Source organism: Chelonia mydas, chromosome 27, assembly GCF_015237465.2.
Source record: "Chelonia mydas isolate rCheMyd1 chromosome 27, rCheMyd1.pri.v2, whole genome shotgun sequence".
In the NCBI taxonomy this organism is placed as follows: Eukaryota; Metazoa; Chordata; order Testudines; family Cheloniidae; genus Chelonia; species Chelonia mydas.
This window is the reverse complement of record NC_057860.1, coordinates 9,546,645-9,574,505: the sequence shown is the minus strand read 5'-3', so window position 1 is coordinate 9,574,505 and position 27,861 is coordinate 9,546,645. Positions and strand designations below refer to the sequence as shown.

At 47.9% G+C, this 27,861-nt stretch overlaps 2 protein-coding genes across 11 annotated transcripts in view; one reads left to right on the top strand and one right to left on the bottom strand.

Moving 5' to 3' along the window:
• Positions 1 to 415: 415 nt before the first annotated feature.
• Positions 416 to 27,321, bottom strand: GNGT2 (G protein subunit gamma transducin 2). 7 transcript variants are annotated; one of them, XM_043536753.1, is made up of 6 exons: positions 26,620 to 27,321; positions 26,023 to 26,184; positions 24,183 to 24,341; positions 13,870 to 14,005; positions 5,010 to 5,105; positions 416 to 3,071 (listed from the first exon to the last, which is right to left on the bottom strand). In XM_043536753.1, exons 3-6 carry the CDS (start codon positions 24,257 to 24,259, stop codon positions 2,946 to 2,948), a joined length of 435 nt encoding a protein of 144 aa, XP_043392688.1. In that variant the 5' UTR covers positions 24,260 to 24,341; positions 26,023 to 26,184; positions 26,620 to 27,321; the 3' UTR covers positions 416 to 2,945. The 7 variants fall into 7 exon arrangements, with proteins under 7 accessions (XP_043392688.1, XP_043392690.1, XP_043392691.1 ...); XM_043536755.1 differs by having other exon boundaries at positions 26,784 to 27,321; XM_043536756.1 differs by lacking the exons at positions 26,023 to 26,184; positions 26,620 to 27,321 and adding an exon at positions 24,577 to 25,104.
• The window catches only part of ABI3 (ABI family member 3), a 35,072-nt gene continuing 8,480 nt past the window's right edge, over positions 1,270 to 27,861 (top strand). Inside the window, exons 1-5 of one of the 4 annotated variants that reach the window (XM_043536747.1) lie at positions 1,312 to 1,395; positions 2,820 to 2,874; positions 5,043 to 5,178; positions 18,471 to 18,638; positions 20,419 to 20,595. In XM_043536747.1, the coding sequence (XP_043392682.1) occupies positions 18,504 to 18,638; positions 20,419 to 20,595 (312 nt within the window). In that variant the 5' untranslated portion in view covers positions 1,312 to 1,395; positions 2,820 to 2,874; positions 5,043 to 5,178; positions 18,471 to 18,503. Of the gene's footprint in view, positions 1,396 to 2,819; positions 2,875 to 5,042; positions 5,179 to 13,150; positions 13,597 to 18,470; positions 18,639 to 19,651; positions 19,765 to 20,418; positions 20,596 to 27,861 lie in introns of those variants that run through there. The other 3 variants (XM_027824401.2, XM_007062016.4, XM_043536748.1) reach the window with 3 other exon arrangements.

Below are 27,861 nucleotides of genomic sequence, written 5' to 3'. Positions count from 1 at the left end.
CTGATGGTGACATGATGGGTGACACATTCCAGCAGAGGCTGTTGGGAGAGGAAGATTTGGGGAAGGGGTATGAGAAACTGGGTCTTATTTTTAACCTGAAGATGCTTGTCTAGATTAGAAAACAGCATATTCTGTGTGCTGATTGGAAAGACCCTTTGAAAGGATGTCAGATGCTTTGCCCTTTCAGTGCCAACAATAGGCCAAACCGCGCTAATCCTGATTCGGGCTAAATTTCCATGAATTTAAATTGGAATTTCACTCAAGGAAAGATTGCTGGGTGGTTTTGCCCTTTGTCAGGTTAACTGAGCAGAGGGTTCTGTGTTCTGAGCTGTAAACTCAGGAACGGGTACTTCTCGAAACTACTACTACCAACACCAAAAAAAAAAAAAAAAAAAAAAGAGGAAGAATGATGAGCAATGTTTAAAATATTCAGCAGATTTATTTATAGTCCACAACAGAATGAACAAAACATCTGCTAATTGCATACAAGACATTGAGCAGGATGATGTCGGCTACTGAGGAAATGCATAATTCTCAATTTGGCTTAATAAATTAGTTACATGTTATTCCCCCTCCCCACACTCATCTCTTCTATGGGAGCTGGGCTCCTTTATGATGCATGTAGGGCCTGATCCTGAGAAGGCTGAGCCCCCTTCCACTCCCATGAGGTTCAGCAGTGGTCAGGACTGAGCCTCAAGTTAGTGCGAGTGGTGGCTTGGCAGACAGAAATCATGCAAGTCAAATGGCCAACTACAGAGATTTGTTCGTACATGGTGCTGACTAAGCCAGTCCTGATGCGACTTCTGCTTTGCCACAAAAGTATCAGAAGCTGGTACTTTGGCATGTTCCAGCACAAACACTTGACATGCAGAATTGCTACAACAGGCACCAAAAGATAACCCTGCCACCTCTTCCCACGTGTCAGTTGGGTTTTATACGGGAGGGAAGAGAATGGACAATTCCTTCACTGAAAAAGCCTTTATTGTCTTTAATGCTACTAAATCTTACACTGATATGTGCCTGCTTCAAACATATCTTTTGTACCTCTGAAGTAAAGTGTTTCATATCCTTTAACATCAAATACACTATTACAGAGAAATCACAGGATGCAGCAGGGGTCTGAGTCGTGGTCTTGGCCACACGTCTCACTCAAAGGGGAAGCGGTAGTGGTGTAGACAGCTCTGCCTCAGGAAGCTTGGATTCCTCGCTGTCTTATTTTCAATATACATTTTTTTCTGTTGATTTAGGTTACTGCACAAATCATTTTTTGGGGGGGGGCTCCCCAAAAAATGAAGACACCCATAACCACATTGGCTCTTGGAACATTTCAGCATTGGTGGTTGCAGATGGATACACTTCATCTGTTGGACGGGTAACAGCACGGGAGATGGCAAGGTGAGTGCCTCATGCTGCCCTGCCAATGCCTCAAATCTGTTGTAGGAGGCTCAGTCTCACACTATAGCTCATTTAGTGCTGAGCCTGTTAGAAAGTTAGTGCTAAATGTGGGGCAGCTTAGGGGTACTTGACCACTGGGGATTTGACTGAGATCCACCCGCTAATACCACCCAAGCCATGGAACTGCAATCTGAGGAATAACTCTCACTATCACCACAGGCTAGGTTTGAGCAGATGGAGCCTTTCCCCCCCTAGGTTATTACCCATTTCCACAGCTCTGAGCCTTCCTGTCATCATCTTGCTTCCCCTCCCCCTTCTCCCTCACCCACATTCCCTCAGTTCTGTTAATCCACAGGCCTTCAAACTCCCAAGAGGTGAGCAGAGGACTCTGGCTGTTACCGACATGAACGCAGGTGAATGCCAAAATTAAAATGATGGTCAAAACAACCATAGTTCCAGCACAGCTCCCAACATCCACCTCCTCACTGCTCTCTCCTGCTGTAAAGGAATCTGCCCAGCCTCAGAGAAGATGGGGGGGAAGGAAAGGCAGGGAGAAGAGGGCTCTGAACAAGTCGCTTGCAAACTTAGCTCACTTGTGTGCCATATAGGAAAATGCTGCACATTTCAGGCTGGCAGATGGTCAAGTTATCACAGTGGCAGCTCTTAAGATCTGGAATTGAGGCCTAGATCGTTCCCCACTTCTAAAAAATCTCCCTGCAAACATTTCTTTGTGGTGCCTTTCCCCGTCAATGCTTACGATTGGCTCCTTATTATCTTCCTCTCCTGCATACCCCACACCAGACTCAATTTGTATTCTAAGAGGGTGTTTGTGTTTTAAATGGTTAAATTACATCTGTATTAAATATTTGTTCTTGCGTAGTGATCTGAGCGCATTGCTGGGGGCAGACGGGGTGGGGGGTGGGAGGGTCTCTCCCCAAATAATGTAATTAATAAAGGAGCAACATCCAAGTAACTGGTAGCCTGGAATGTGGACAGAGTAAATATGTCAGTTTATCAGTTCCCCTAAAATCCTTGGGCGTGATAGTTATAATAATACTTAGCACCATTGAAACTTAGATCTCTACGTGCTTTGCCAAAGGCGAGCAAGCATTATTATCCCTGTTTTACAGGTGGGGAAACTCTGTCACAGAGGTTAAGTGACTTGCTCACAGTCACCCAACAAGTCAAGTGGAATTGACTTCCACCTTGTGCTAGAGAGGTCAAGTCTGAAGTTAAGCTTTATTAGTCTCAGGGTTTTCTTAATGCCTGATTTAAGTGTTGATTGATAGAAGTGCAGCGAGTTCAACAAATGTGTATGTCTATTAAATTAAATGGAAATCAGCTGTGAGGCCCTAGAGAAGAAGGCTGCCTTCTTGCTGCTAAATTTAAGTACGTCTCAAATATCCCTTTTTTTCGTCCCATAGATGTACTGCATTTCAAAAGGGCTGCCCCACCCAATGGAAAGATCACACTACAGTGGTAAGCAAAATTCTCACAGTCTTGGTTTTGTAGGAGGAAAGGGTCCGAAGTTTGTCTGTGAATGGTGGGGATCAACTAAGTATACAGCCTCCCTTCTCCTTAAAAGGATTCTTATCCTCAGGAACACCTTTCAAAAGAGGGTCCTCTGCTGCCATGGATTCTATATACTCCTTGAGCTCTTTGCCCGTCTTGGAGACCTGGAGAGAAATAAGAATCTCTTCTTAGGTTATGATAAAGAGATCTCATTACATAGGATTGGCCAGACTGTATCAGACTCATGGTCCCTCACACTCCACTGTTGGAGACAGGACAGCGGTGAGTGCCAGATGATTCATAAGAAGGTGCATGAAACCTCTCCCTATGTTGGAGTGATCCTAGCCCCTAATTGTTAGAGATTGGCTGAAGATTTTGGAGCATGCCGTCTTAGATCCTTACCAAACCTGTTTCTTAGCATTAACTGTTCTAACTCTGAATAGCCTTGTTATCCATATAAATGTCCAATCCCTCTCTGAATCTTGCACCTTGATGGGAATTATTTTGCTGAAGCAGGCCACTTCCCTGGATCAGCAGCAGGAATTTCCCAGAGCCCCGGTGCTGAGAACCCTCAGCAAGCCAGTAAAGGCTCACTGGAGCTGAGGGTACTCAACACCAGGAGGAGTCAACAACCTCGCTCCTCTGGCACTATGGAACCCTCAACAATAAGGGTAAACGCTCATCTGTACGGGAGACAGAACCTTCTTCGGGGCTGGTCCGAGACTATGTCATGAATTCCCCCAGGCACTCAGGGCTAGAACAGGCCTCATCACTTTTCGCTCCAAGTGCAAGGCACGTTTTTTTGACCATGCCTTCTGTAATGTAAATGTGTAGCAACAGAGATGTATTTAACAAATAAACCAAAAACGGTAGCAAAGCATGACATTCCCCTACACACTCTTCTCCCTCTGGGGAGAGGATAAGAGAATAAACACGTGACAGAGATGTAGTCACGTTGCTTAATGCACTACAGGAAGGTACTCAGATACTCTGGTGATGAGTGTGCTATAAAAACCGATATAGAGTAGACTAGCAACCCTGGGCCAATGAAATAGCCAATGAATTCCATGCAGAGAGACCTCATTGCTACTCCTGCTCCTGTTTTAAGAACTCTGGCCATGCTAATTCAGCTGGGTTATACTGTAGTAATTTAATGGTACAAGATGGAAACTGGCTAAGACTTTTCAGTCATCTAGTCAATCTCATCCCACAGCCAGTGCAGGATTTTGTCTTCTCTAGCACCTGACTTTGTCTTCTCTGCACGATACAACTAGATTATTTTATGGGATCTCCTATACAAACTAGTTCTCCTGCCCCTTAACCCTTTTTTTTTTTTAAACCAAGTGGAATATTGCATATAAGTGTCTTAACTCTAATATCATTCTCCATCAGTTTGGTCCTGATCCTGCTATCATTGAAGTCAGTGGCAAGATCTTGCTATTATCCAAGCTCCCATGGACTTCAATGGAGCTGGGCCAGGCTTTTTGTGCAGCAACAGACACTGTGGGCCAGATTTTTCAAAAGATTGTGGTGTGTTGAGTGCTGAATGTCAGGATGAGGCTAAACTCCTAAAAACATAGCCCTGTGAGACCAATCCTTCTTTGTGCTGAGTGCTCTCTTCTCCCATAGATTGTAACAGGAGTTGAGGGCACTTGGCACTGTACATGATTGGACTGTGTTGGCAAACTGCTATTTTCCATCTGTCTTTAAATACTCAAATGGCAGCCAGAGAAGACTGTGTTCCATATACTCAGGGACCAAGATCCTCATGTCTCATTGATTTCAGTGGGAGTCAGGCACCTAAGTGCCTTTGAGATCTGGGCCCAAATCATTTTCTCTTTGTGCTCTCACTAATTGTCCTTTCCTCTAGCCTTTTTATATGCACTAGAAGCCTGAAATTTGCAATCCTGACAAGTAAAACACAAGGCTAAATCCTATCTTTAACGTGGAAATGTGAAAACTCAGCCACCGGTTTTGTATTTGAGATTTAATTGAAGGCCCTTAAATTGGGGCACACTTTGCCTGGTATGAACGTTGGTCTAGATGGTTACCCCAGAGATTAGTTTATCCCATTGTGCTTAGACCCTAATAGAAATACTTGCCATTTCCCTCTCATTCTTCACTTCCTTTTTCAGCTGGTCAAGTTCCATCTTCAGCAGTTCTTTTTCTGTGAGATCTTGAGCCATGTTGCCCTGCAACTAGAGTGGAAGCCCTGTTACTGATTTACATACATCTTTTGGAAATGCTTCTCCTAAGGCAGCCCAAAAGCAGGTATGATCAACAGTTTAGCTTCTCTTAGGACTCAGTGAAGTCAGTGGGGCCTGGAGACACACTAAGGCTATCTATCTGTTTCCCCATTCTGAGCTGGTATGGAAAATCCTTGAATTTCTCCAGCATTCCAAATAGAAGATATAAGCAGATCCTCAGCTGGTTTAAACTGGCAGAGTTCTATTAGAGCCAATGGTGCTATGCTGGTTTAGGTAATATAGGAATTTCCACATTAGATCAGACCAGTTGTCCATCTAGTCCAATATCCTCACCAGCTGTGACCAGTACTAAGGGGAGGTATAAGAAAACCTGCAGTGGGCAGTTATGGGATTAGCTGCTACCAGAGAGAGTCTTCCTGACCCCCTAGTAGCTAGGCTGGTGCCCTGAAGCATGAGGGTTAAGAAGCATGAGGGTTAATAGCTCTTCCAAAGCTTTTTTTTTTTTTTTTGTTACTATAACTGGATTTTTTTGTTACCCAGAAGAACATCTAATGGCTTGATGCTGATTTACACTAGTGGAGGACCTAGATTGATATTAAAACCCCCCACCCAATTCAATATATATATATATATTAGGTGGGAGATTTTTCACAGGCACAAATGGCAATTAGGGATCTACCTACCTTTGACTTTTAGTGGGTGTTAGACTCCTTACTACCATATGTGCCTTCAACCTGACCCTGAACCTCTATTACCAGGCAGCTTTAAGAGGATTCAATGACTTGAGCCTGGATATTGCCTAGAATTGCCCATTTATCTTAAATTAAGAGAATGCTCTAATCGCTAACTGCATCTTTCTGAACTCAGAGCGTACTACACTGAAAGGGAGCGATTTTTCTCAAACCCTATTCCTCTGGATAGGTTTGTTACCAGGTTGCTATTTCCAGCTAAATTCTAATACTTTGCCCAGCTCTAGCACCTTTCATCCAAGAGTCCCAAAGCGCTTTATGAACATTAATTAATTAAGTGACATAATGCCCCTGTGAAATAGGTAAGTATTATCCCCATTTTACAGACTTGGTGACCTGAAAATCAAACAGCTCTAGTCACTTGCTCATGGTCACAAAGCAAGTCAGTGGCAGCGCTGGCCATGGAACCCAGGAGTCCTGGCTGTCTGTCCTAGCCCAAACCATTATCTGTGCTCTCATTGTATAAAGAGCAACATGAACACAACTTCCTGGTTCTAACTGAAACACTTTTCTTAATTCATCTGGTATATTTAATTATTGAATATCTCTCAGAATGCTGGATTTTCAACTGGAGTAAAGCCGCATAACTCCCTGGAAGTCAATGGGTCTGTGCTGATTTACATCAGCTGAGGTTCTGGCCCTTGGAGTCTGAAACTAGTTTCATAGTTGATGTGGATGGGGAAAACAAATGTAGTATTATTCTGATTTTTCCTCCCTGGCCTTTGTCAGTTTAAGCCAAAACTTAAATATCTCTAATGCTTTCAGGGTTTGTATTTTATTTTTATTTTTTTGGGGCAATTTTGCTTTAATTTGCAATAATTTAACAATTAACTTGCAAAAGTATTAAAAGGAAACAGCACTATAAGGATATTTTGAACTGTCCAGAGAAATTGAACTTGTTCTGAGTATCTAAATATGTATTTAGACTGTACTTCTGATCTTTATTATTTGTAAGCTGGGAGATAGCAGATGCAATTAGTTAAGCAACTCCATATAAAACAGAATCCTGTTTATGGAAATAGAACAGGGGATATGGAATCTGTGAATAAATTAGGGTTTGGAAAAGAATGAGGAATCTTTAGAATAAGTGATGTGCGTGAAATAGTCATTGTTATCTTAGCAGTATTCAGTAACGCTTCTGGCAAGAATAAGCGTGGCTGCAACTGGTCTGATGTTTGGGTCTAGTTCAGAGAGACTTTTTAAGCAAGAGTGATGTCTTTTACATAGTGTCTTTTTTTTTTAAATGTTATTCAGAATACCAAAATTAAGTGGCCCACATGATGGATTAATCAGTTTCATATTTAGAATCAAAACATGTTTGGAGGTCTGAGTGCAAAATGTATCTAAGTATAAAGCTGAATGGATTCATTTTAACACACACACTCTGATTCTTCCTGTATATTGCTAGCACTGTTATTGCCATTTTTCTTTGCTCCATCACTTCGTAAGAGTGCACTCTCTATAATGCACTGCAATAGAAATATTCAATATGTCTCGCCCTAGCTTCCTCTACCTAGAGTGGTATATAAATACTGTCAAATTCCATAGCTGAGATTGTTACACTTTCGTGCCGACCTGCAACTCATTGACACCTGAGTGATAAACCAAGGAAAAGCGAGGCTTTGAAGAGAAGCCAGGACACAGCCTGGAACACAGTGACACGAATGAATGCTGCCGCAAAACAGCCCATGCTCTGAGGAAATGAAGGAAACTTACCTACTGGGGTGAAGGCTTTTTCCTTTCCGAAATGCTGAGAAGTTTTAGAGATACATCTGTACAGGCTGCTGAAAGGATGGCCTCTGCTCTCTCCTTCTGCTTCCCACTTGAAGACTCCTTCAGATTTACCAGATGGCCAATGGAGCAGATGTCTTCAGTTCCTAATCTGATAATAAACTCAGTTTATTAAGCTGGTCAGGTGTCAGGCATTAACCTCAAAATCCAGGGTAATCAGACAGGGGGCTGCAGAGGCAGATTTTAAAGCTGATCAATAATTTCATAGCTGGCAACTAACATGTTGCTTGAGTGTTGGTCCCATGATCTTAGAGAGAGGTGGATGAGGTAATCCCTTTTATTGGACCAACTTCTCTCTCGGAAGTAATGCTTCCTTTTTCTTCATGTTGTGGCATTTCTATTTCAGGCAGCAAAATTCGAGATCTTCCCTGGTTGTTGGCAGAGTTCTTGTAGCTGTGTGGGTCCAATGAAAGCGGTTACCTCGCTCACCTTATGCTACATAAGGGCAGTCTAGAAAGCACCTCCAAAAGCTTGGGAGTCGGATTTCCAAGAGGCCCCAGAGTGCTCATGTGACCAGCTTCCAGTCCAGGCTGGTCATGAGTGAAAAGAATTGCTAGAGATGGGCACAATAGGCTAAGTTATCTGGGATTTTGTCTGAGGGCCATCTTGACCCATTGCTGCCTGAAGGCTGCTCAGTCGCTTTGTGAACTGAGCTTGGTGGGTCTGAATCAAGTTCCTGGTGAGCAGGGGTCAGTAATCTAAACTGCCCTCTCTTCTCCCACTCCCACACACAACCACCGTTGGCGGTCTCCGCAGAGGGAGGTAAGGATCGAGTGGGCCTCTTTGCCTCCTCCAAGCCAGGACTGAGGAATGCTGGTAGGGCAGCATGGGAAGAAGTTTGCACTGCTTCTATAGACAGGAAACTGACTCCCCGTGTAGACACGGATAGGTTGACAGAAGGATTCTTCCATTGAACTAGCTACCACCTCTCGAATTAACTACATTGATGAAAAAACATCTTCTATTGATGTCAGAGGCGTCTACGCTGTGGCACGGCTACTGCACTGTCGTTCTCCTGTAGCAGCTGTAGTGTAGAAATACCCTGTGGGCTTGTCTGCACAGGGAGCGATTCCAGAATAGCTACTCTTGATTATCTCCATGTGTGGACGGTCTTCATCTGCTTTAAACTCGCACCCTACCTTATTCTGGATTAATTTTCATGTGTGGACAAGTCCTGAAACTTGTGACCTCCTTCCCCAACTGCCCCCAGGGAGAAGCAGTGGTCTCTCCCTTGTCTGCAGCCCTTCCCCTTCGGCGGAAGAGCAGCCAAAGGCTGAGACCGACTGAGAATGGAGTTGCATCTACTTACTGATCTGGCATGGCGAAAGCAAGTAGGAGGGCTCCTGCACTTGAGACGTAAGAGGGATTTGCAGAAGCATTTAGGGTGGCATTCAAGATGGTGCCTAAATCCCATTGATTTGAATGGGAGTTAGGCGCCAAAGTCTTTTTCTGTTTGGCCTACCTCTGCTGCCTTTGGAAATCAAGTTAAAAGTTAAATTTCCCTGGATTTCATCACGAGCAGTCAGGCTCACTGAAAAGGTTAATGAGATTAGAACCTCAACCAGTGGTGAGCTGCAGCCAGTTCGCACCGGTTCGCTAGAACCGGTTGTTAAATTTAGAAGCCCTTTTAGAAACGGTTGTTCTGCGAGGGACAACCGGTTCTAAAAGGGCTTCTAAATTTAACCGGCCCAAAGTGGCGCCTTAGGAGCCGGCTCCACGGGTGCTCCAGCCCTGGAGCACCCAAGGGGAAAATTTGTCACCCACCGGCAGCTCCACGCCCCAGCCCCGGCCCCAGCTCACCTCACCTCCGCTCCACCTCCACCTCCTTCCCTGAACGCGCCGCCCTGCTCTGCTTCTCCACCTCCCAGGCTTCCCACGAATCAGCTGTTCGCGCAGGAAGCTGGGGCGGGCTGAGAAGCAAGCGGCGGCTTCGGGCTCAGGCCCAGGGAGGCAGAGCGGAGGTGAGCTCGGGCGGGGGGGCGCGAGGAGGGCCACCCGCGCCGCAGCAGGTAACCCGGGGGGGGGTGTGCAGGGGAACCGCTCCCCGCCCCAGCTCACCTCTGCCACCCTCGGCCTGAGCTGGAAGCCACCACCTGCTTCTCAGCCTTCCCCGGCTTCCCGCCGAACAGCTGATTCGCGGGAAGCCGGCGGCAGGGGCGCGGAGAAGCAGAACGGGGCGGTGCGTTCAAGGGAGGAGGCGGAGGCGGAGTGGAGGTGAGCTGGGGCGGGGGGGGGGGGCGTGAGGAGGGCCGCCTGTGCTGCAGCAGGTAACCCGGCGGGGGGGGGGGGGCGCAGGGGAACTGCTCCCCGCCCCAGCTCACCTCCGCCACCCTCGGCCTGAGTGGGCAGCTGCCGCCTGCTTCTCAGCCTTCCCCAGCTTCCCGCCAAACAGCTGATTTGCAGGAAGCCGGGGGCGGGGGGGCACGGAGAAGCAGAGCGGGGCGGTGCATTCAGGGGAGGAGGCGGAGCGGAGGTGAGCTGGGGCCAGGCATGGGGCGGAGAGCTGCCGGTGGGTGCTCTCCACCCATCAAATTTTCTCCGTGGGTGCTCCAGCCCCGGAGCACTCAGGGAGTTGGTGCCTAAGGCGCCACTTTTGATGTGATCAGTGGGGGGAGCGGCCGCTCCCCCCGCTAGCTACGCTCCCCCGCCCCTAGGAGCCAGAGGGACGTGCTGGATGCTTCCTGGGATCTGCCCTAGATAAGCACCGCTGGGACTCCCCACCTCGTCCCCCCAGCAGGTGCCTCTGGCTCTTAGGGGTGGGGTGGGCACCCACTGCGGTGGCCCACGAGACCGTCCTGCCTGCCTGGTTCTGGGGGCAGTCAGGGGACAGGGGAGGGGGGTGGATGGGGAACGCAGGGGGGATTGGATGGGGCAGGAGTCCCGGGGGGCGGGGGTGGGCAATGACACCCTCGTGGGGTGAGGAGGGAACCCGTTGTTAAGATTTTGGCAGCTCATCACTGACCTCAACACAATGTATATTAAAAACAAGGGGAAGGGAATGCAAGCCAAAATAGGGAAAGATCAGGGTAAAGAATATTTAGATAAGTTAGATTTAGATCAAGTCAGAAGGGCTTGAAGAAATTCAGCGTACACTGCTTAAGAAATTAGTTGAAGCAATCTCAGAACCGTTAGCAATTGTCTTTCAGAATTTGTGGATGATGGGTGAGGTCCCAGAGTGCTGGAGAAGGACAAACATAGTATCTATCTTTAAAATGGGGAACAAATAGGCCCCAGGGAATTATAGACCAGTCTAACTTTGATATCTGGAAAGATACTAGAACAAGTTATTAAACAATCAGTTTGTAAGCATCTAGAGGATAATAGAGTTATAAGGAATAACCAATATGGATTTGTCAAGAACAAATCATGCCAAAACCACCTAATTGGGAGGGCTTATGTAGTGGGATCTTGGGGCACAGGGGTCAGTCCTAGGTTTGGTACTGTTCAATATGTTCATTAATTACTTGGATCATGGAGTGGAGAGTATGCGTATAAAATGTGTGGATGACACCAAGCCAGGAGGGGTCGCAAGCGCTTTGGAGTACAGGATTAGAATTCAAAATGACTTTGACAAATTGGACAATTGGTCTGAATTCAACAAGATGAAATTCCATGAAGACACAGGCCAAATATTTCACTTAAGAAAGAAAAAAATCAAATGATAACTATAAAATGGGGAATAACTGGCTAGGTGGTCCTGCTGAAAAGGATCTGCGGGTTATAATGAATCACAGACTGAACATGAGTGAACAATGTGCTGCAGTTGTTAAAAAGTCTAATATCATTCTGGGGCATATTAACAGCGGTGTTGTATGTAAAATGTGTCAGGTAATTGTCTCGCTCTACTCAGCACTGGTGAGGCCTCAGCTGGAGTACTGCGTCCAGTTCTGGACACCGCACCCTAGGAAGGATATGGACAAATTGAAGAGAGTTCAGAGGAGAGCAACACAAGTGATAAAAGGTTTGGAAAACCTGACCTGTGAGGAAAGATTAAACAAACTGGCCATGTTCGGTCTTGAGAAAAAAAGATTGACAGGGGAACCCGATGAAGCCCTTCAGATATGTTGAGGGCTGTTATAAAGAGGACAGTGATCAATTGTTCTTCATATCCACTGAAGGAAGGACAAGAAGTAATGGGCTTAATTTTCAGCGAGTGAGATTGAGGTTAGATATAACGAAAACTTTCTAACTCTAAGCATCGTTAAGCTCTGGAATAGGCTTCCAAGGGAGGTTGTAGAAGCCCCATCATTGGAGGTTTTGAAGAACAGGTTGGACAAACATCTGTCAGGGCTGGTCTAGGTTTACTTGGTCCAGCCTTCATGCATGGAGCTGGACTTGATGACTTTTCAAGATCCCTTCCAGCCCAACATTTCTATGATTAGAGCAGCCTAGGAGCTGCTCTAAAGTGCACCAACTGGCTGCGGCCCCCAAAGGGTCATCTGCCAATTGTAGAATAGCTTGAGCTCAGCAGCACTGTGGTCGCATCCCTTGTGCTCTGGCGAAGAGTAGGAACAGACTAAACTGGCTGTCAATGGGGACTTGCTCACATTGGGAGAATCCCCAGCTGGGGAGATAAAGTGGCAGCGCGGCACAGAGGGGTTGGAATGGAAGAGCCCCACTGTTGCACTTTATAGTGTAGACTGGACCATAACCAGGTTAAAGCTGTGTTTATGACTAAGTCAAGGGGCAACTGCTATGTAGCATGTGGAGTGATGCCAGGCCCTGCATGATCTCTGGAAAACAGAGCTGAGCTCGTGGCACAAATATCTGAGCCAGATGTTGGGTTTTGATCTGCCCGAGTTCAGAGCTGTTTCGAGGGGTTGGTTCAGGCCTGTCTCTGCTGGAAACCTTGGTCCCACTGAATACGAGGAACCCCATTGCTTTATTGCATTCGTCTCTAAGGGCCTACTTGTTGGTTTCAGTAGGGCCAGGATTTGACCGCCTAGATGTGCTACGGAGGAGCTGCAGCTGTAGAGAACACTGAGCGTGGCATCTAGGTTTGGCTATGAACACAGGAACAAATGCCTCAAGCAGATGGCAGGAGTGGGACACAAGTCGACGCCTAAGGAACCTGCTGTTGCCTGATAGTTTGGCTTCCTAGCTGCTGGGTTCTTCTTGGAAATGCTTCTTTTTCCATCGCCGACTTACTTTTCTGCCAGCGGGAACATGACTCACATCCTTTATCAGTGCTGCTTTTTTCTCGCCTGGTCCCCAGAGCTTCCCATGAGCATGTCTGGTGGCTGTCTCCGTATCCCTGTCTCCGTTGCTCCTTTTCCATCCACCCATTCCCCAAGAGGATCAGACTAATGGTTTGACACCAGCTTCCTCCTTGCTGCAGCCCAGTGCGTGTTGCAATCCCTCTGTCCTACAGAACATGGGAACCCATTTGTAGCAATCAGTAAACAGACCCAAGGCTAAAATAATAGTTTCCTCTCCTGGCAAGTCCTAAGTTTCCTGAGTTATTCCGATCACCTTGGTTTCTCGTTGTATCAGTCAGCCTCCAGATTAGGGGCTGGGATGCAAGGAACCAAGGGTGGTTAGCAGGGTGTTAGGGGCTAGAAGTCGGGTCTCTTTGAATTAACCCCCAAGATGGCTGGGCAAGTGACCAGTGCATAGTGAATCTGAGGCAGATGACTGAGGTCCTCCATTCTCTATGTGAAATGCAAAGGAAAAGGGTCACTGCTGCTGAAGGCAGTTGAAGTGTGACTGAGCTCCTCCCCAGCCAATGACTGCACCGGCGTGTCTGAGAGCTGCAAGGTTCAAAACCCCAGGCTAGGACAGCAGCTCTCTCAGAGAAGGAAGTGGGAACAGAGCAAAGCAGCAGCATGTCTGAACTGCAGAAACTTCAGCAGCATGAAATCCCCTCTGCCAGGCAAGTCCTGAGGGAGAATTACAGCAAACTTCACAAAGTGGCTGACTACTGTGAGAACAACTACATGCAGGTAGGTGCATGCTCTCTGCCCCCACACACCACCCTGAGCTCTATGGTACTGCAGCAGGTCTTCAGGGGCTGGGGAGAATGTGTGCTGGGCGTGTGGTGGGCTTCCCCTAAGTTGATTTGGGCATATGCCCAAGAGGGGCAGAATCATGAGGCTGCAGGTGCAAAGATCTTGGGCATGCTGTTAGGGGCATGAAAACTTCAGAGACTCTTATGCAAAGGATCAGACATTGCTGTCTGTGCAGAGTGAAAAAAGAAGGAAAGAAAATCATCTTACCTTTGGAGAGACCAGGACTTGGAAGACCTGGATTCTGGTCTCAGTCATCTTAGAGAAACCACTCCATTTGCTGTGCCTTGGTGTCTTTTGTGTCCTTAGATTGTAAGCTCCGAGGTGCAGAGAGACCATGTCTTCACTGTGGTGGGGCATAGGGGGGAAAGGTATGTTCTTAACTCAAATCCGACCCCAGGGGAGCCTGGTCTTCAACTTGACCTGCAAATGTCTGTGAGACATAGCATCTGCCTTCTCGTCACTAGGCTTCTACCTTGCACTAGCTAACTTGAGTGAAGGACAAACCTTTTTCCATAGTGAAGACAAGCCCTGTGTGTTTGCAGAGTGCCTAGCACAATAATAATATGTAGCTCTTATTTAGCACTTTTCCTCTTTAGAGCTCAATGAGCTTAGCTAAGCTAAGTGTTACCCCCATTTACTGATGGGGAGCTAAGGTACAGGCAGGTGAAGTGATGTGCCCAAGGTCACAGGGTCTGTGGGTGGCAGAGCTGGGGAGTGAACCTGGATCTTCTGTCTCCACATCCAGTCTTAATGACAACCCACCCCTGATGATCTGTAAGTATAAGCACTGTACTATATGGCGATAAAGACTGGATCCACCCTAATAAGGTCTTCCCTTTGTTAATTTCTAGATAGGTTTTTAAAGGGGAAGAGTGACCAATTATTCACATACAACTGGGGCAGGAGGGGGTGGAGATTCAGTGGGAGGGGGATTGTTCCACGTGGTGACACCAAGAATCATGTGTCAGGAAACACAGAGGTAAAAGCTGAAACTCTGTGCTCAGCTCATGCACCTGTGAAATAGGAGAACCCCCAAGAGCCGCAAGCGGCAGCCTCGGCTTTGCAGTTCCTGGCTTAGTCACTGCCACAATGCTTCAGTGATAGCTCTTGGGTGAGCAGCGGTCTTCTTCTGTGACTGCTTCATTGAAGAAATTGCAGTGTTATTCCCTTCCATGTGCAACCTGGGAATTAAAACCCACCTCCTTCCTTTCTCCAGATGGGAGTGGAGAACAATCTTGGTATCGATTCTTGTTTCCTTTGCATTGTGGTAGCACCTAGCAGCCTCAGCTGAGATCAGGGCTCTCGTTGAAGGGTGCTCTAACAAAGCAGTTACAATCCAAATAAACAAGGGGAGCATTATCCTGATTTTATAGGTAGGAAACTGAGGTACAGGGAGTCTCTGGCAGAAGCAAGATTTTAATCCTGGTGTGTGGAGTCAAAGTCCAGTGTGTCTTAACCATCTTTGGTCCATGTGGATTCTAAAGGGCTGTACAAACTCTTGGTTTGAGGGATTAAACTAGTCACTCTGAAATGCAGCCACTTCTGAGGTGGAACACAGATGGCACCACACAACCATTCAGGGCACAAAGAGAAGAATCACAATGTGTCCAGTTGAAAATAGAGGTGGAATTTCAATACACAGAATGTAATTCTTCGAGCTGGAATTTGGGCAGGACACCAAGGGTAACACTTGCGCTGTTGTGAAAACGGCAATGGCTGAAGTGAATCTTGAGTGACTACAGATGGCCAGTCGCTTGGTTTTATTTCTCCTGTGAAAATCAGCACCCCCAGCCCCGGAGGTGTGCTAACACCATGACCACACACTGACTCAGAAAACGTTATCTACCAAATGGCTAGCACTGCTGAGGGTTTCCCGAGAGGATTGCATCTAAGAACTAAGCTTACCTGACCCTGCTTAGCTTGAGAAGAGGACAGCTTGCAGTGACACAGCAAGAGGCAAACAGTGCTGTAGCCTACCTAAGACTCTTGGGTTGTTCCCTTCAGTTCCCGCAGAACATGGGGGTTTTACAGCCTGATCCAAAGCCCATTAAAGTCAATGGGAGACTCACCATTGACTGCAGAGCCCTTTGCATCAAGCCTTCATTCGTTTCCACCCAGGTCATCTGGAACAGAAGATCCATTTCCAGCATGTCTTGGGCTCGGGGTGCAAGATTCTAGGGCCATGTCTATCGGTACAGCGTCACAGCTGTACCAGTACAGCTGTGGTGCGCCTGGTGAAAACACTCTATGCCGGCAGGAGAGAGCTCTCCCATCGGCATAAAAAACCACCTCCACGAGCGGCGGTAGCTATGTCGGCAGGAGAAGCTCTCCCACTGACATAGCACCATGTACACAAACATTTATGTCGGTGAAATATTCACACCCCTGTGCGACATAAGTTTTGCCGATGTAGGCGGAAGTGTAGACGTAGCCTAGGTGTTTTGTTTCCCCTTCCCAAGTGAGAACACCCTGGCGTCCCTGTCCAGAGTAACAGCAAGATGAGGCAAGCAAGGGAATATCTTTTATGGCACCAACTTCTGGTGATGAAAGAGACAAGCTGTCGGGCTACACAGAGCTCTTCTTCAGGCCTGGGAAGGTGTGTGTAGCTCGAAAGCTTGTCTCTTTCACCACCAGACGTTGGTGCCATACAAGATATTCCCTCACCCGCCTTGTCTCTCTAATATCCTGGGACCAATATGGATACAATACTGGCAAACAGGGATTAACAGCTGCCTTTATCCTCCTGTCAAGGCCAGGGTGGGGCTGGAGTAATAGTGTAGTTTCAGGCAGACACAAGTGTCCCTGAGTAATGGGTGTCAGTGACCTGCTCTTGTTCTGTTGACGCAGCTGAAGGAAGTTTGATGCATTTGGAAAGCAGAAGGAAACATCTTAAAATTAAGCCCGATGCCAATTAGAAGACGCTGTCTCTTCGCAGAGTCAGTTGGTTCCGCTTCCTGAGAGCCCCACCCCTTGCCAGCTATGAACTATCCTCCTCTGGGTCTAATTGAGCAGGGACACCACCCGGTTTGCTCCTTGTAAAAGGAATCACGCTAGTGAGCTGGGGCTGGGCTATGACCTTTCAGCTCTGCCTCTGGCCCTGATTGAAAATCATTGTAACAAATCCAAGGCTGCTTAGGAGTTCATTGTTGTCTCAAACTCTGGCCTCTCAGAACTTCAAAGTGATGCGGGGGATAGAACATGGGATTTTCCTGCTCCAAAACAAGCAGGCATTTAACCTTTGAACTAAAGGGGAATTTCCATGCGCAAAGTAATGCACATTGGTAAACATAATACCAATTATACATATAAAATGATGGGGTCTAAATTAGCAGTTACCACTCAAGAAAGAAATCTTGGAGTCATTGTGGATCGTTCTCTGAAAACATCCATTCAAGGTGCAGTGGCAGTCAAAGAAGCAAACAGAATGTTGGGAATCATTAAGAAAGGGATCGATAATAAGACAGAAAATATCATATTGCCTCTATATAAACTCATGGTACGCCCACATCTTGAATACTGCTTGCAGATGTGGTCGCCTCCTCTCAAAAAAGATGTATTGGAATTGGAAAAGGTTCAGAAAAGGGCAACAAAAATGATTAGGGGTATGGAACATCTTCCATATGAGGAGAGAGTAATAAGACTCGGACTTTTCAGCTTGAAAAAGAAATGACTAAGGGGGGATATGATTGAGGTCTATAAAATCATGACTGGTGTGGAGAAAGTAAATAAGGAAGTGTTGTTTACTCCTCATAGCACAAGAACTAGGGGTCACCAAATAAAATTAATAGGCAGCAGGTTTAAAACAAACAAAAGGAAGTATTTCTTCACACAATGCACAGTCAAACACTGGAACTCTTTGCTAGAGGATGTTATGAAGTCCAAGGGTATAACAGGGTTCAAAAAAGAATGAGATAAATTCATGGAGGATAGGTCCATCAATGGCTATTAGCCAGGATGGGCAGGGATGGTGTCCCTAGCCTCTTTTTGCCAGAAGCTGGGAATGAGCAACAGGGAATGGATCACTTGATAATTACCTGTTCATTCCCTCTGGGGTACCTGGCATTGGCCACTGTCGGAAGACAGGATACTAGGCTAGATGGACCTTTGGTCTGATCCAGTATGGCCATTCTTATGTTCTATGACAGTAGAGGGCTTATGACACATACAGCTGAGCAGTTCTGATCCATCCAGCAGAGGGCAGTGGTTCACATAGACAGTAGCCAGTCTGTTACACCACTGACAGCTGAAGGCTGATTGGCAGGCTGTGTGAATGGAGTTGGTGGTCGTAGATTAGTTCCTAGGTCCAAGTGTCCATGTCACATTTGGCCCCCTGGTTTGCTGTCTTAGAAGAGAAGCCAGGAACAAATGACCCATGGAGATAGAGGGCAGTTTCTCCAGAGCAGCATCTAGACATGTCAGCTGGGGATAGTACAGGGAGGAGAAGGAGTCTGCACTGACACTACCCAGGCTTTGTTTATCCCCAGGGCAAGTAGTCTTCAGAGCGGTCCACTCCTGCACCTTACACCAGCTCTTCATCCCATGTAAACGAAAACTGGCCTCTACGATCTCCTCTTGAGACACCAGAACTATTGGCCTAGATATCAAAGGGCTGGTATCTGAGTCCCTGAGCCTCTCCAGTACAAAACATCTTAAAGATTATAGTGGTAGAATGTCAGAGAAGCCTGTGGACCCTGAGACCACGCCAGTCTCCTGGCTCTCCCGTTCGGTTGGGTTCTTATACTGCGCCATCACAATGGTGTCAGAGTCTGGCCAGGGTGACTCCCAAACATTTTTGTTTTCTGTTCCAGGCAACAGACAAGAGGAAAGCCCTGGAGGAGACCATGGCTTACAGTGCCCAGTCCTTGGCTAGCGTCGCGTACCAGATCAGCAACCTAGCCAGCAACGTCCTCCAAATGTTGGACCTGCATGCAACTGAACTCCACCAGGTGGAAGCCAACGTCTGCTGCATTGCGCAGGTGGGTGGGAAATGCCTAGAGACAATGGGGGTGGTTCACCCTGGGTACGTCTACACTGCAGTCAGCGGTGGGACTACAGCATGTGTAGACATCCCCGAGCTAGCTTTGATCTAGATGGTGAATAACAACAGCAAAGAAGCCGTAGCCACATGGGCTAACCGCTTGAGTGTATGCCCATGCTGCCGCAGCTTCACTTGTTATGTGAGTCAGCTAGATCACTGCAGGCTCTGGTGTGTCTACATGTGCAGCAATCGCACCTCTGATTGCAGCGTAGACGTGGTCTCTGACTCCTCACCCGCCGTCTATAACTTCTGTGCTGCACACAGGTAGGCCACGCTAAACGTGTGGATCTTTGACGCTGGGTTAGGGGTTGGTCCACGTAAGAGGTTTATATTAGCAGCTGATGAAAGTGCTCCTTTAGCTCATGTGGTAGAGGCTCGTGTTTTCAGTGCTGAAGGTCTGGGGCTCAAATCCTGCTGTTGGCTCAAGTCGGGTTTGATACCCGCATGTGAGAGATTTCTACTCTACATGCCCCACTCCACACTTACAGCCTGCAGTCATTGCTATTGGTGGAGCTACAGCCGTCCTCTGGGCCAAGCACAGTGAGGCTGTCATCCCTGATCAAGCCACTTAGGTGCTGTCATAGCACGAAGAATAATTGGTGATCCTTCAAAGTGCCCCAGATCCCTTTGGGGAGACAGTGGGGCCTGATTTTCACAGGGGCTGACCACTTGCAGCTCCCGCTGAGTTTGAATGGAGTCGTGGGTGCTCTGCACCTCCTGAGAATCCTGCACTGGTACTTAAGCGATGGCAGTTTTCGAGCCCATGTGCACACCCTGCAACGCAGGCAAACGGCACGAAGACCTCTTTGCCCCACAAGCGGGAAAGCCCTGCAGGAATGGGTCCCAGGAGCCCTGTTCATTTTGACACACAGAATAGCGAGCTGCTAACTTCATGTGGGCTCTGTCCCTTACTGCACAGGAAAGACGGCCCTATAGCTGACTGAAGGGTTTGACTCTCTGCCCAGCAAGACCGTGTGTATCTGACTGCTCCCCCACCCCCATCCTTATCCTTTTGGAGTCTACGGATGTGTGTGGAGCGTTCAGTGACAGCCAGCCCTTTTCCTGTGCGTGAAAGTTGCCTGGTAACTTTCCTGTTAGCTGGAGAAAAATAATTGGGGGGGGGGGGAGAGGAAACCTGCTCAGGAAACTGCAGAGGAATGGATTAAATGCTGCGAAGAGCTGGGGCCTTTGCTTGTCTTTAGTGAGGCTCTCAAAGGACTTTCTGAACATGAAGGGCCAGATCATCAGCAGGTGTAAATTGGTGTAGCTCCATTGAGGTCAGTGGAACTGTGTCCATTTACCTCAGCTGAGCATCTGCCCCCACATGCCTGATCCTGCAGCATTAAAGTGTAGGAACTGCACCATGGAGTTCGGGAGCAAGCCCTCATTAAGTTTCACCGCTCCTCCCCGGGAGGCAGCAACCCTTCCCTGCCCCCTCCACCCCCAACTTTATAGATGGAGAAACTGAGGCACTGAGAGGGGTTGGGACTTAAGGACCATTGCAGAGCTGGGAAGAGGACCCAGGAGTCCTGGCTCCCAGGCCTGTGGTCTCCACACAAGAGCCTCTCGTTTAGGGGGAAGAGTGCTTTTGGAGCCCCACGAATTTCAGATGGAGAAACTCATGCCTCTTAGTGGAATAACTGTGGGGGTTTGAGGTTCCTCCAAGAGGAAAGGCCCTGGCGGGGAAGGTGACAGGTAGCAATTGTCTCTCTCTGCAGATGGTAGACGTGCACAAGGAGAAAGTGGCTCGTCGAGAGATTGGAACGCTGACAGTCTGCAAGAGGCCCCCCCACTACCAGAAAATCATCTATCCAACATATCAGGAACCCCTGGAAGCTTACTACAGGAAACCCCTCAACTTCAGCACCCTGGATGATGTTGGTCATGGGATAAAGGTGAGAATAAACCCCAGGTGAAATCCATCCGGATGGATCCCAGGTCACAGGGAGCTTGAAGTGACCACACTCATGCTCCGTAATGAGAGAGGCTCCAGTTCAGTTGGCAGTTATTGGGATTGATGGTGTTGCTTACATAGCAGGGAAGACTAAATCCACTGGAGGACTCCCTGGGTGAGATTCTGTGGCCTGTGTTATGCAGGTGAGGCTGCTAGATGATCACAATAATCCCACCCGGCCGTAGAAAAGTATGGTCATCGGTTTGAAAGTATTAATTTTGTTTGAGGTCCTCCAATTTTTCTTTGGGTGGCCAACTTGACACACCTGAAAAGGCCAGGTTTAGAAAGTGCTGAGCACCTGCTCTGGGAAAATCAGCCATCCTCAACATCTGGCAAGTCAGGCACTCTGAATCACGCATCGCCTCTGAAAGTCTTGGCCTATTAGTCTAAGGTAAAGAGCTCTCAGCCTCACTGAATTCTTCCTTATTCACTCTTCATAGATTCATCTAGTCTGACGTCCTGTATAGCACAGGACAGAGAACTGCCCCAAAATCATTCCTGGAGGATTTTCTTGTAGAAAAACATCTAATCTTGATTTAAAAATTGCCAGGGATGGAGAATCCACCATGACCCTTGGTAAATTCATCCAGTGGTTTAATAACTCTCACAGTTAAAAATGTATGCCTCATTTCCAGTCTTAATTTGTCTAGCTTCAGCTTCCAGCCCTTGGGTCATGTTAGACCTTCTTCTGCTAGTTGAAGTGTTATGGTGAAGAGTATGTAACTTTCCCCTTTGATCCAAGAGGCTCCACCATGTTTTACAGACCTTAATTAACCCTTCAAACACTCCTGCAAGGTAGGGAATTATTATCCCACCACAGCAGGTGGAGGACCTGAGGCATAGCGAGGTGAAGTGAGTTGCCTGGGGCCGCAAAGTGAGTCAGTGGCAGAAGTGGGATCAGAATCCAGAATTCTCCCGGAGCTCTGCTCTAGCCACTAGCCCACACACCTCCCTGAATGCAGCCAACATTGCTGCTGATCCAGATGACTCAACAATCCCAATCCCAAAGCGTCCAATCCCAATGTGCAGTAGGGTCTTGTATAAAACCTGGGATGGATCTTGTGATGTCTGCCTCTAAGTCAGCCGTTCCAGAGTTCCAATAAAAGGGATGGAAGGGATTTTAACCAGGCATTACAATCCAGAGTCACAAGAAAATTGCTGTAGAAAACACTAGAGTCCAAATCTTGTCCTCACAACTTGGGCAACCTTCGTGAGTTTGGTGGGGTTGCGTGGGTGTATGTGAGACACACCAGGAGTTCTGATGTCTCATGCAGAGGCAGGCAGACAGACACAGCGTCTCTAAGCGTTTCCTTTGTGGACAGCTAGAGTCCTCTGGTGAACCACAGCCCAGCCCTCCTCTTCCTCTTTGAAAGGAACAAGAGCAGAGCTTGATGAGAGATGGAAGCCTTGTCAGGAGCTGGAGCCAGAGTACGGCTGGTGTGAGTCGCTATTTGCCCTAACCACTGGGCAACCCAACCTCTTCATCTCTCTGGGTGCTGCATTTCTGTCTCCCAGGCATGTATTGCTCAGACTCTGTTGGTAAAGATGATTTGCCAAAGAAAAAGAAAATGGATTTGTGCCGTTTCCCCGCCTTTTTATATGACGTAGTAAAATGATCTGCAAGCGTGTCTTTTTGCTGGTGCTTATTTTATTTTTTTTGCCTTCCCTGTTTTTGATGGAGAACTGCTTGGATGCCTCGGAGATGCATGCATGTCGCTTTCTCATCCCTGAATGGAGTCAGGGGGCGAGATGCTGAGCCCTTACCATGGAGCTTTGCTCCCCCAGGTTTTCAATTCAATAGCCATTATGCACTTTGTTGTTGTTGTTCTGAGACACCGACTAAAAATCCTTTCTTCTCTCGGTGACCCTGATGTTACTCCCTTGGTATCTGTAATGTTATAATCCTCCCAGTTCTCCAGCTGCCCAGCGAGTTCTTCAGGGGAGAAGATGTCTGAATCCCTTTTGGTATTTCTTCTGAAAGCAGCAAAAGTGCCACAACAAGCCCTATTTTTTTCTCCTTTGTGAGTCACCTTTAAGAAATCAAAAGAAAAAAAAATCCCCATGCAGGAGGGTTTCATCAGCTAGGTGCCCAGCGATCTGAGACGACCGTAACCACCCGAGATCGAAACTGCCACAGCTAGCTTAATGCAGACACAGGAAGTTGTCTGCTCGGGCTCTCTTTTCCCACGATCGCCTCCACTTTCTCAGCAGCGTGCTCGCCACAGCTCTAAGGGCTGCTTCCTCCACCCAGCTCTTGCATGCTTTCTGCTGCTCCTTGTGGCTACGTGATCAGCCCCATTGGTCTGAAGGACCTTCTCAGTGCTATTTTGTGCATTGCAGATGTCAGACTTTTTCCCAATGAGCTTCGCTTCCGTCAAGGGAGCTAAATAAAGGCCAGATCTTCCGATGTGCTCAGCTCCCCGTGCGATGCCAATGGCCATCTTGTCAAAGCATCAGCACCTACTGGCAGCGCATGAATTCATGTGACAGTCTGTTCCTTAAGGCCTGATCCAAAAGCCATTGAAGTCAATGGAAAGACCCTCCCCCACCCATTGACTTTAGATCAGCTGCTTAATGGTTCTGATCCATTCCTTTCTTGCTAATTCTGGTAGCCTGTGGGTTAATGTTCTCTTGGCTCCTGGCCCCTAGTAAAATGCTGCATTTACTGGAGTAGGAGCATTTTTCTTAGGGTTTGGGCTTGTCCAGTTTGTATTATTTTTCCCTTTAAATATTTTAAAGGGCAGGTGAACGTGGCACTGGTGACAGATGCTGGCTGCATGGCTTTACAGCCTGACTAGCCACAGATAGATGTGTAGCCATGTACCCAATCTTGTCAATATGGTGGCCCAACCTTCTTCCACCTTGTCCTCAGCTCATGCCTCTCGATCCTGTTAGTTTGGCTCTCTGCTGAGAGAGCCACTTTCTGCTGATCGCATGGATGCTTGTCCACCGGGAGCTGGGCTGAAACAGAGCAGACTGGGCCCTGAACAGCTCTTGGATGCTAAGAGCTTTTGGTTGCTCACTAGAACATGGGCTTAATTCCAACTCGGAGGCCACTGGCTCTGTATCCCAACTGCTTGAGCCATCCAGTCCCAGCTTTGGGACAAGCTGTTTGGCCTGCTTGTTTTATTCTAGACCTCAGGCCAAGTGACAGGAAAATTTTTCCACTCTTACATCTTCCTCCTGAGCCTCTCAGATAAACTCATTCTGCCGCACTCCGGCAGGCATGGCACTTTATAAGAGGAGCCACGCACTAATACGGGGCGGCAGGTTCAGAAATACCCTAGTGCCTTGCTCAGCAGGAATGTCCCGAGAAAGTGAACAAGAGTCTGAACAGATCAAGAGGCCAGATTTGCCCCTGCTGTTGCTCCACTGGCTTAGTGGAGTTACCCCAGGGGAAACCCGGCCTTTTGCGTTCATGTGTAACAAGGTGTAGGACACTCTCAGCCCAGTGGTACAAAGTTCGGGCTCTGTTCCTCTGGAAAAGTGCCTGGCAAAGGGAGTGATGCACCATGTGCCAATGCTCACCATTTTGAGGGGGCATCTTTCCTGAGAGTCTTCTCACCAGTGGTGCATTGGCTTGCTGGCCTTGTCTCTTTCACCATGTGTCTCCTAGCAGCTGCAGCTGTGTAACCTCCTCAGTGGATTGACAGCATGTCCTGTTTCGTTTTGATCTAGCACTCGGTGCTGGCAGGGTACAAAAGAAACAATGCAGTGATGCATAGTGAGGAGAGTGGCAATTCTGAAATGTGTATTAATATTTTAGGATGTTTTGCCTGTTGGTAACAGGGGAAAAAAGACTTCATGCTATTACTGGTGCTGCCAGGGCTACTGCTCGGAAGCAACAAGATTGCAGGTTGTGACAGTTAAAGGGGGAGAGCATTTGCACTTGAAAGACACTGTAGTTGTCCGTCTAACTTACTTTACACCTGTGTAGCCATGGCAGGAGACTCTGGATTCCCGGGGCGGTGTAGTGTAGCGGGAGCCCTGTGAGACAGGACTCCTATGTCAGACTCTGGGAGGGAGTAGGGTCTATTGGTTAGGTCAGGGAGCGGGAAGTCTGGGGTCCTGGGCAAGGGAGTATAGTCTGCTAGCTAGAGCAGGACCTCAGGAGTCTTGGATTCCATTCCCAGCTCTGGCTGAGAGCATAGCACACTGGCTGTGAGAGACAGCTGGAAATCATGACTCCTGGAACTCCAGTGCCACCCCTTCTGACCCAAGCAGCTAGCCACAAATTGGTGTCTTGTAGGCTGTTCCAGCTGGAGTCAGGGGCCCTTTGATGCAATCTTGTGTAGTTACAAAGTCCTGATTCCATGAACACTGCAGGAACCAAACAACCGGAGATAGTTTCTTTGATTACAGCCCCAAGCCTCTTTTAGCCAGCTCCCCACTGTACTTGTCCAGGCTGTGTGCGTAGCTCTGTCTGTTTCTGTGTGCTTTCTCGCCTTGTCTCATCTCTCTCTCTCACATACATACCCCCTTACCCCAAAAGATCACCAGCAAAGCCCTCTGGTCACATAGTTCTATTTCCAGGGCAGACTTGCATGTGCCTATGTTTGGAGTGGGGGCTGCTATAAAGGAGCTTAACCGTTTCTTAATACTATCTTAAATGAAGGGCGGTGGTTACACCCACTAGCTCCATAAAGGTTTAACCCAGCCTAAGCACTGGCTTTGCCATGGCTTATTTTGTGACCTTGGCCAAGCACTTTACTCTTGCCCCTCAGAAGGTGGCATGGGATGGTTGGAGAATTCATGAAAGTTTGTAAAACGCTTTGTAGTCCTTTTTTCAGAGGCCTGGTATGAGGCTAAGGCCTGAGCTAAAGTAATGGGCAAGACTTTGCTGATATAAAACAAAGTTAAGCTGTGAGCAAGAAGCAGGCCCTGCTCACAGAATCTGGCATGAAGAGGGCTGATGCTGCAAAAACACACATACCTAAAAGGTAGTGGGCACAAGTGGTGTAAACACATGCCAGGATGGTACCAGAACACTCCAGCACAAGCACATTCCCCCTCAGATAACAGGAACATGCTGACCCATCCTAAAGACAGAGTTAAAAGGATAATATGATGGATAGAGTGGTTTTGCTTGAACCAACATGTACAAGGTAATAGGCGGCACCTGGACATGTAGAGGGGTCATACCTCAATACGTCAGGAATGAGGTGTAACTTGTTTGTACCTGTGTATAAAAATGGACCTCTGAGGGGTAGTCTTTGTCTGGCCTGGGGGGCAGTGGTAAATCCCGCCACTGACTGAGCCAGTCCATTGTCAGGGAGCACATATGTACTAGCAGAACTGTAGACAGCTGATCCGGGGAGCTAGAGACTGTGTTTCATTTGGCAATAAACCTGGACGGGTGCCTTTGTACCTTATCGGCATCTGTGGTCATTGGGGTTTCTCTTGGGGTCTGCTGTTCCAGCTATCTGCACAGAGCCAGGCCAGCACATAGAGGGAACACACCCACTCAGCCGACTGTTATCAACATTGGACAGAGCAGAGCACCACACTGGTGACGTCTGACGACATTTCTCTGATGAAAGATACATGAAATACAAAGCATTATTATTATTAGTGTAACCCTGCTGCCAGGTGGAGCTGGCAGCAACCATGGCCAGGTTCAATATCTAGGGGTTCCTTTTCAACAATACAACACAGAACTGGCTTGAGCCCCCACCCAGTGACCTGGGAAAATTATACACCACTCTGGGCACCTCTTGGCGGCAATACTTCCCCACTCGCAAGCACAGAGTCTGAGGGTAGAAAAGAAACGTTTAATGAAAGGAGGGAAGTCATCCGACATTAATCAGGGGGAATGCCACAAGCAGGATTCATAATCATAAAACTATGAGCAGGACACCCACCCCAGAGTGTGTGGGGCAGAGCCTTCTGCCTCATGTTCTTGAGTTCTACAACCAACAGTTCCTTTTCTGTGCCCCTCACTGCTCCCTCACCATACCCCACTCACAGTGGTTGTCCCGGTCAGAGAGGGCCCAGGGTTTAGAGATGCATCTGTGTGAGTTCACCTCCCAACTGGGGAAGAAGGCACCTTGCTTGCACTTGCTCTGGCTGGCCACCCTGCCAGATGCAGCTCCTTGCTGCCTGGCTGCCCCGCCAGCTGTGGTTCCTCACCAGCCTCATGTTGCCTCGCCAGCTGCTCATTCTGCTCACTGCCTCGCTAGCCCACTCATTCGCCGGTTGACTGTCAGCCACCTCCTGCTGCCACCTGCCTCTTCTGCTGTGACTACTGCAGGTCAGTCTCTTAGTAATTTTCAGCTCTTTGCAGGCGGGGCAGAAACATTGCCCCATGTCAGGTGATTTCAGCTCTCATTTGAGCACTTTAACGTAACAAAGAGGTTCCTAATGAAGCTTGTTTAGCTCTGTCATTGAACAGTGGAGAGGAACAGGTTAAACCAGACGGAGGACCGTTAGAGAGAGGCCACACCTCCTGGCTGAGACACCTGTCCCCACCTCTCTTACTTTCACAGGGCGCTGGCATTCGAGCCCCTGGCTTAACAAGGTGCTTTCAGCTGAGGGTGGACCCCCTCATTTTGGACAGGTTAAGCACAGTTCTGCTCCCCTTTATTCATACAGTAATGACAACAACATTGGTAACAGCATTTCACTACCCCTGCATTCAGTACTAAAGTGATTTGTATCCCAACACCAGCCAGAGTTGATCACTTTGAGCAACACCGCTTTATCCGCTGGATATCTAAGCAGAGTGGGTGTGTTCATGTAAATACAGTTTGCTTCTGAAGTCTTTCCTCCTCCCAGCTAGCTGTCAGGGGAGAATTCATTCAGATCCAGCTTACATCAGCAAGGCCTTGTTGTCTGTGTAATCTAGAAGTGGAGACTGTTGCAAGCGCCCTGGCACAAATTAATTCGTTTCTCTCTCAGGGCCCTGGCAGCACTGGAGGGTTTTTTGCACTGCCACAGCTATACCACTGCAACTGGTAAATTACCTGGGCTAGTTGCACTGGAAAAATCTCCATGTTTTGCGCCCGTGCAGTGTGTCTGCGTTATGGGTTTGCACTGGTATCCAGTGCAAATATCCCTAGTTTCAACAAGGCTTAAGAATCAGAATGATCTTGGCCACACACAGCTGTACCTCTCTGTGGGAAACCCCCCCGGATTGGTTAGTCTTTGTAAACAAGCTTCTCAGGGTTTGTTCTCTCTTGGCAGCCACTGATTCTTTCTCTCTTCTTCC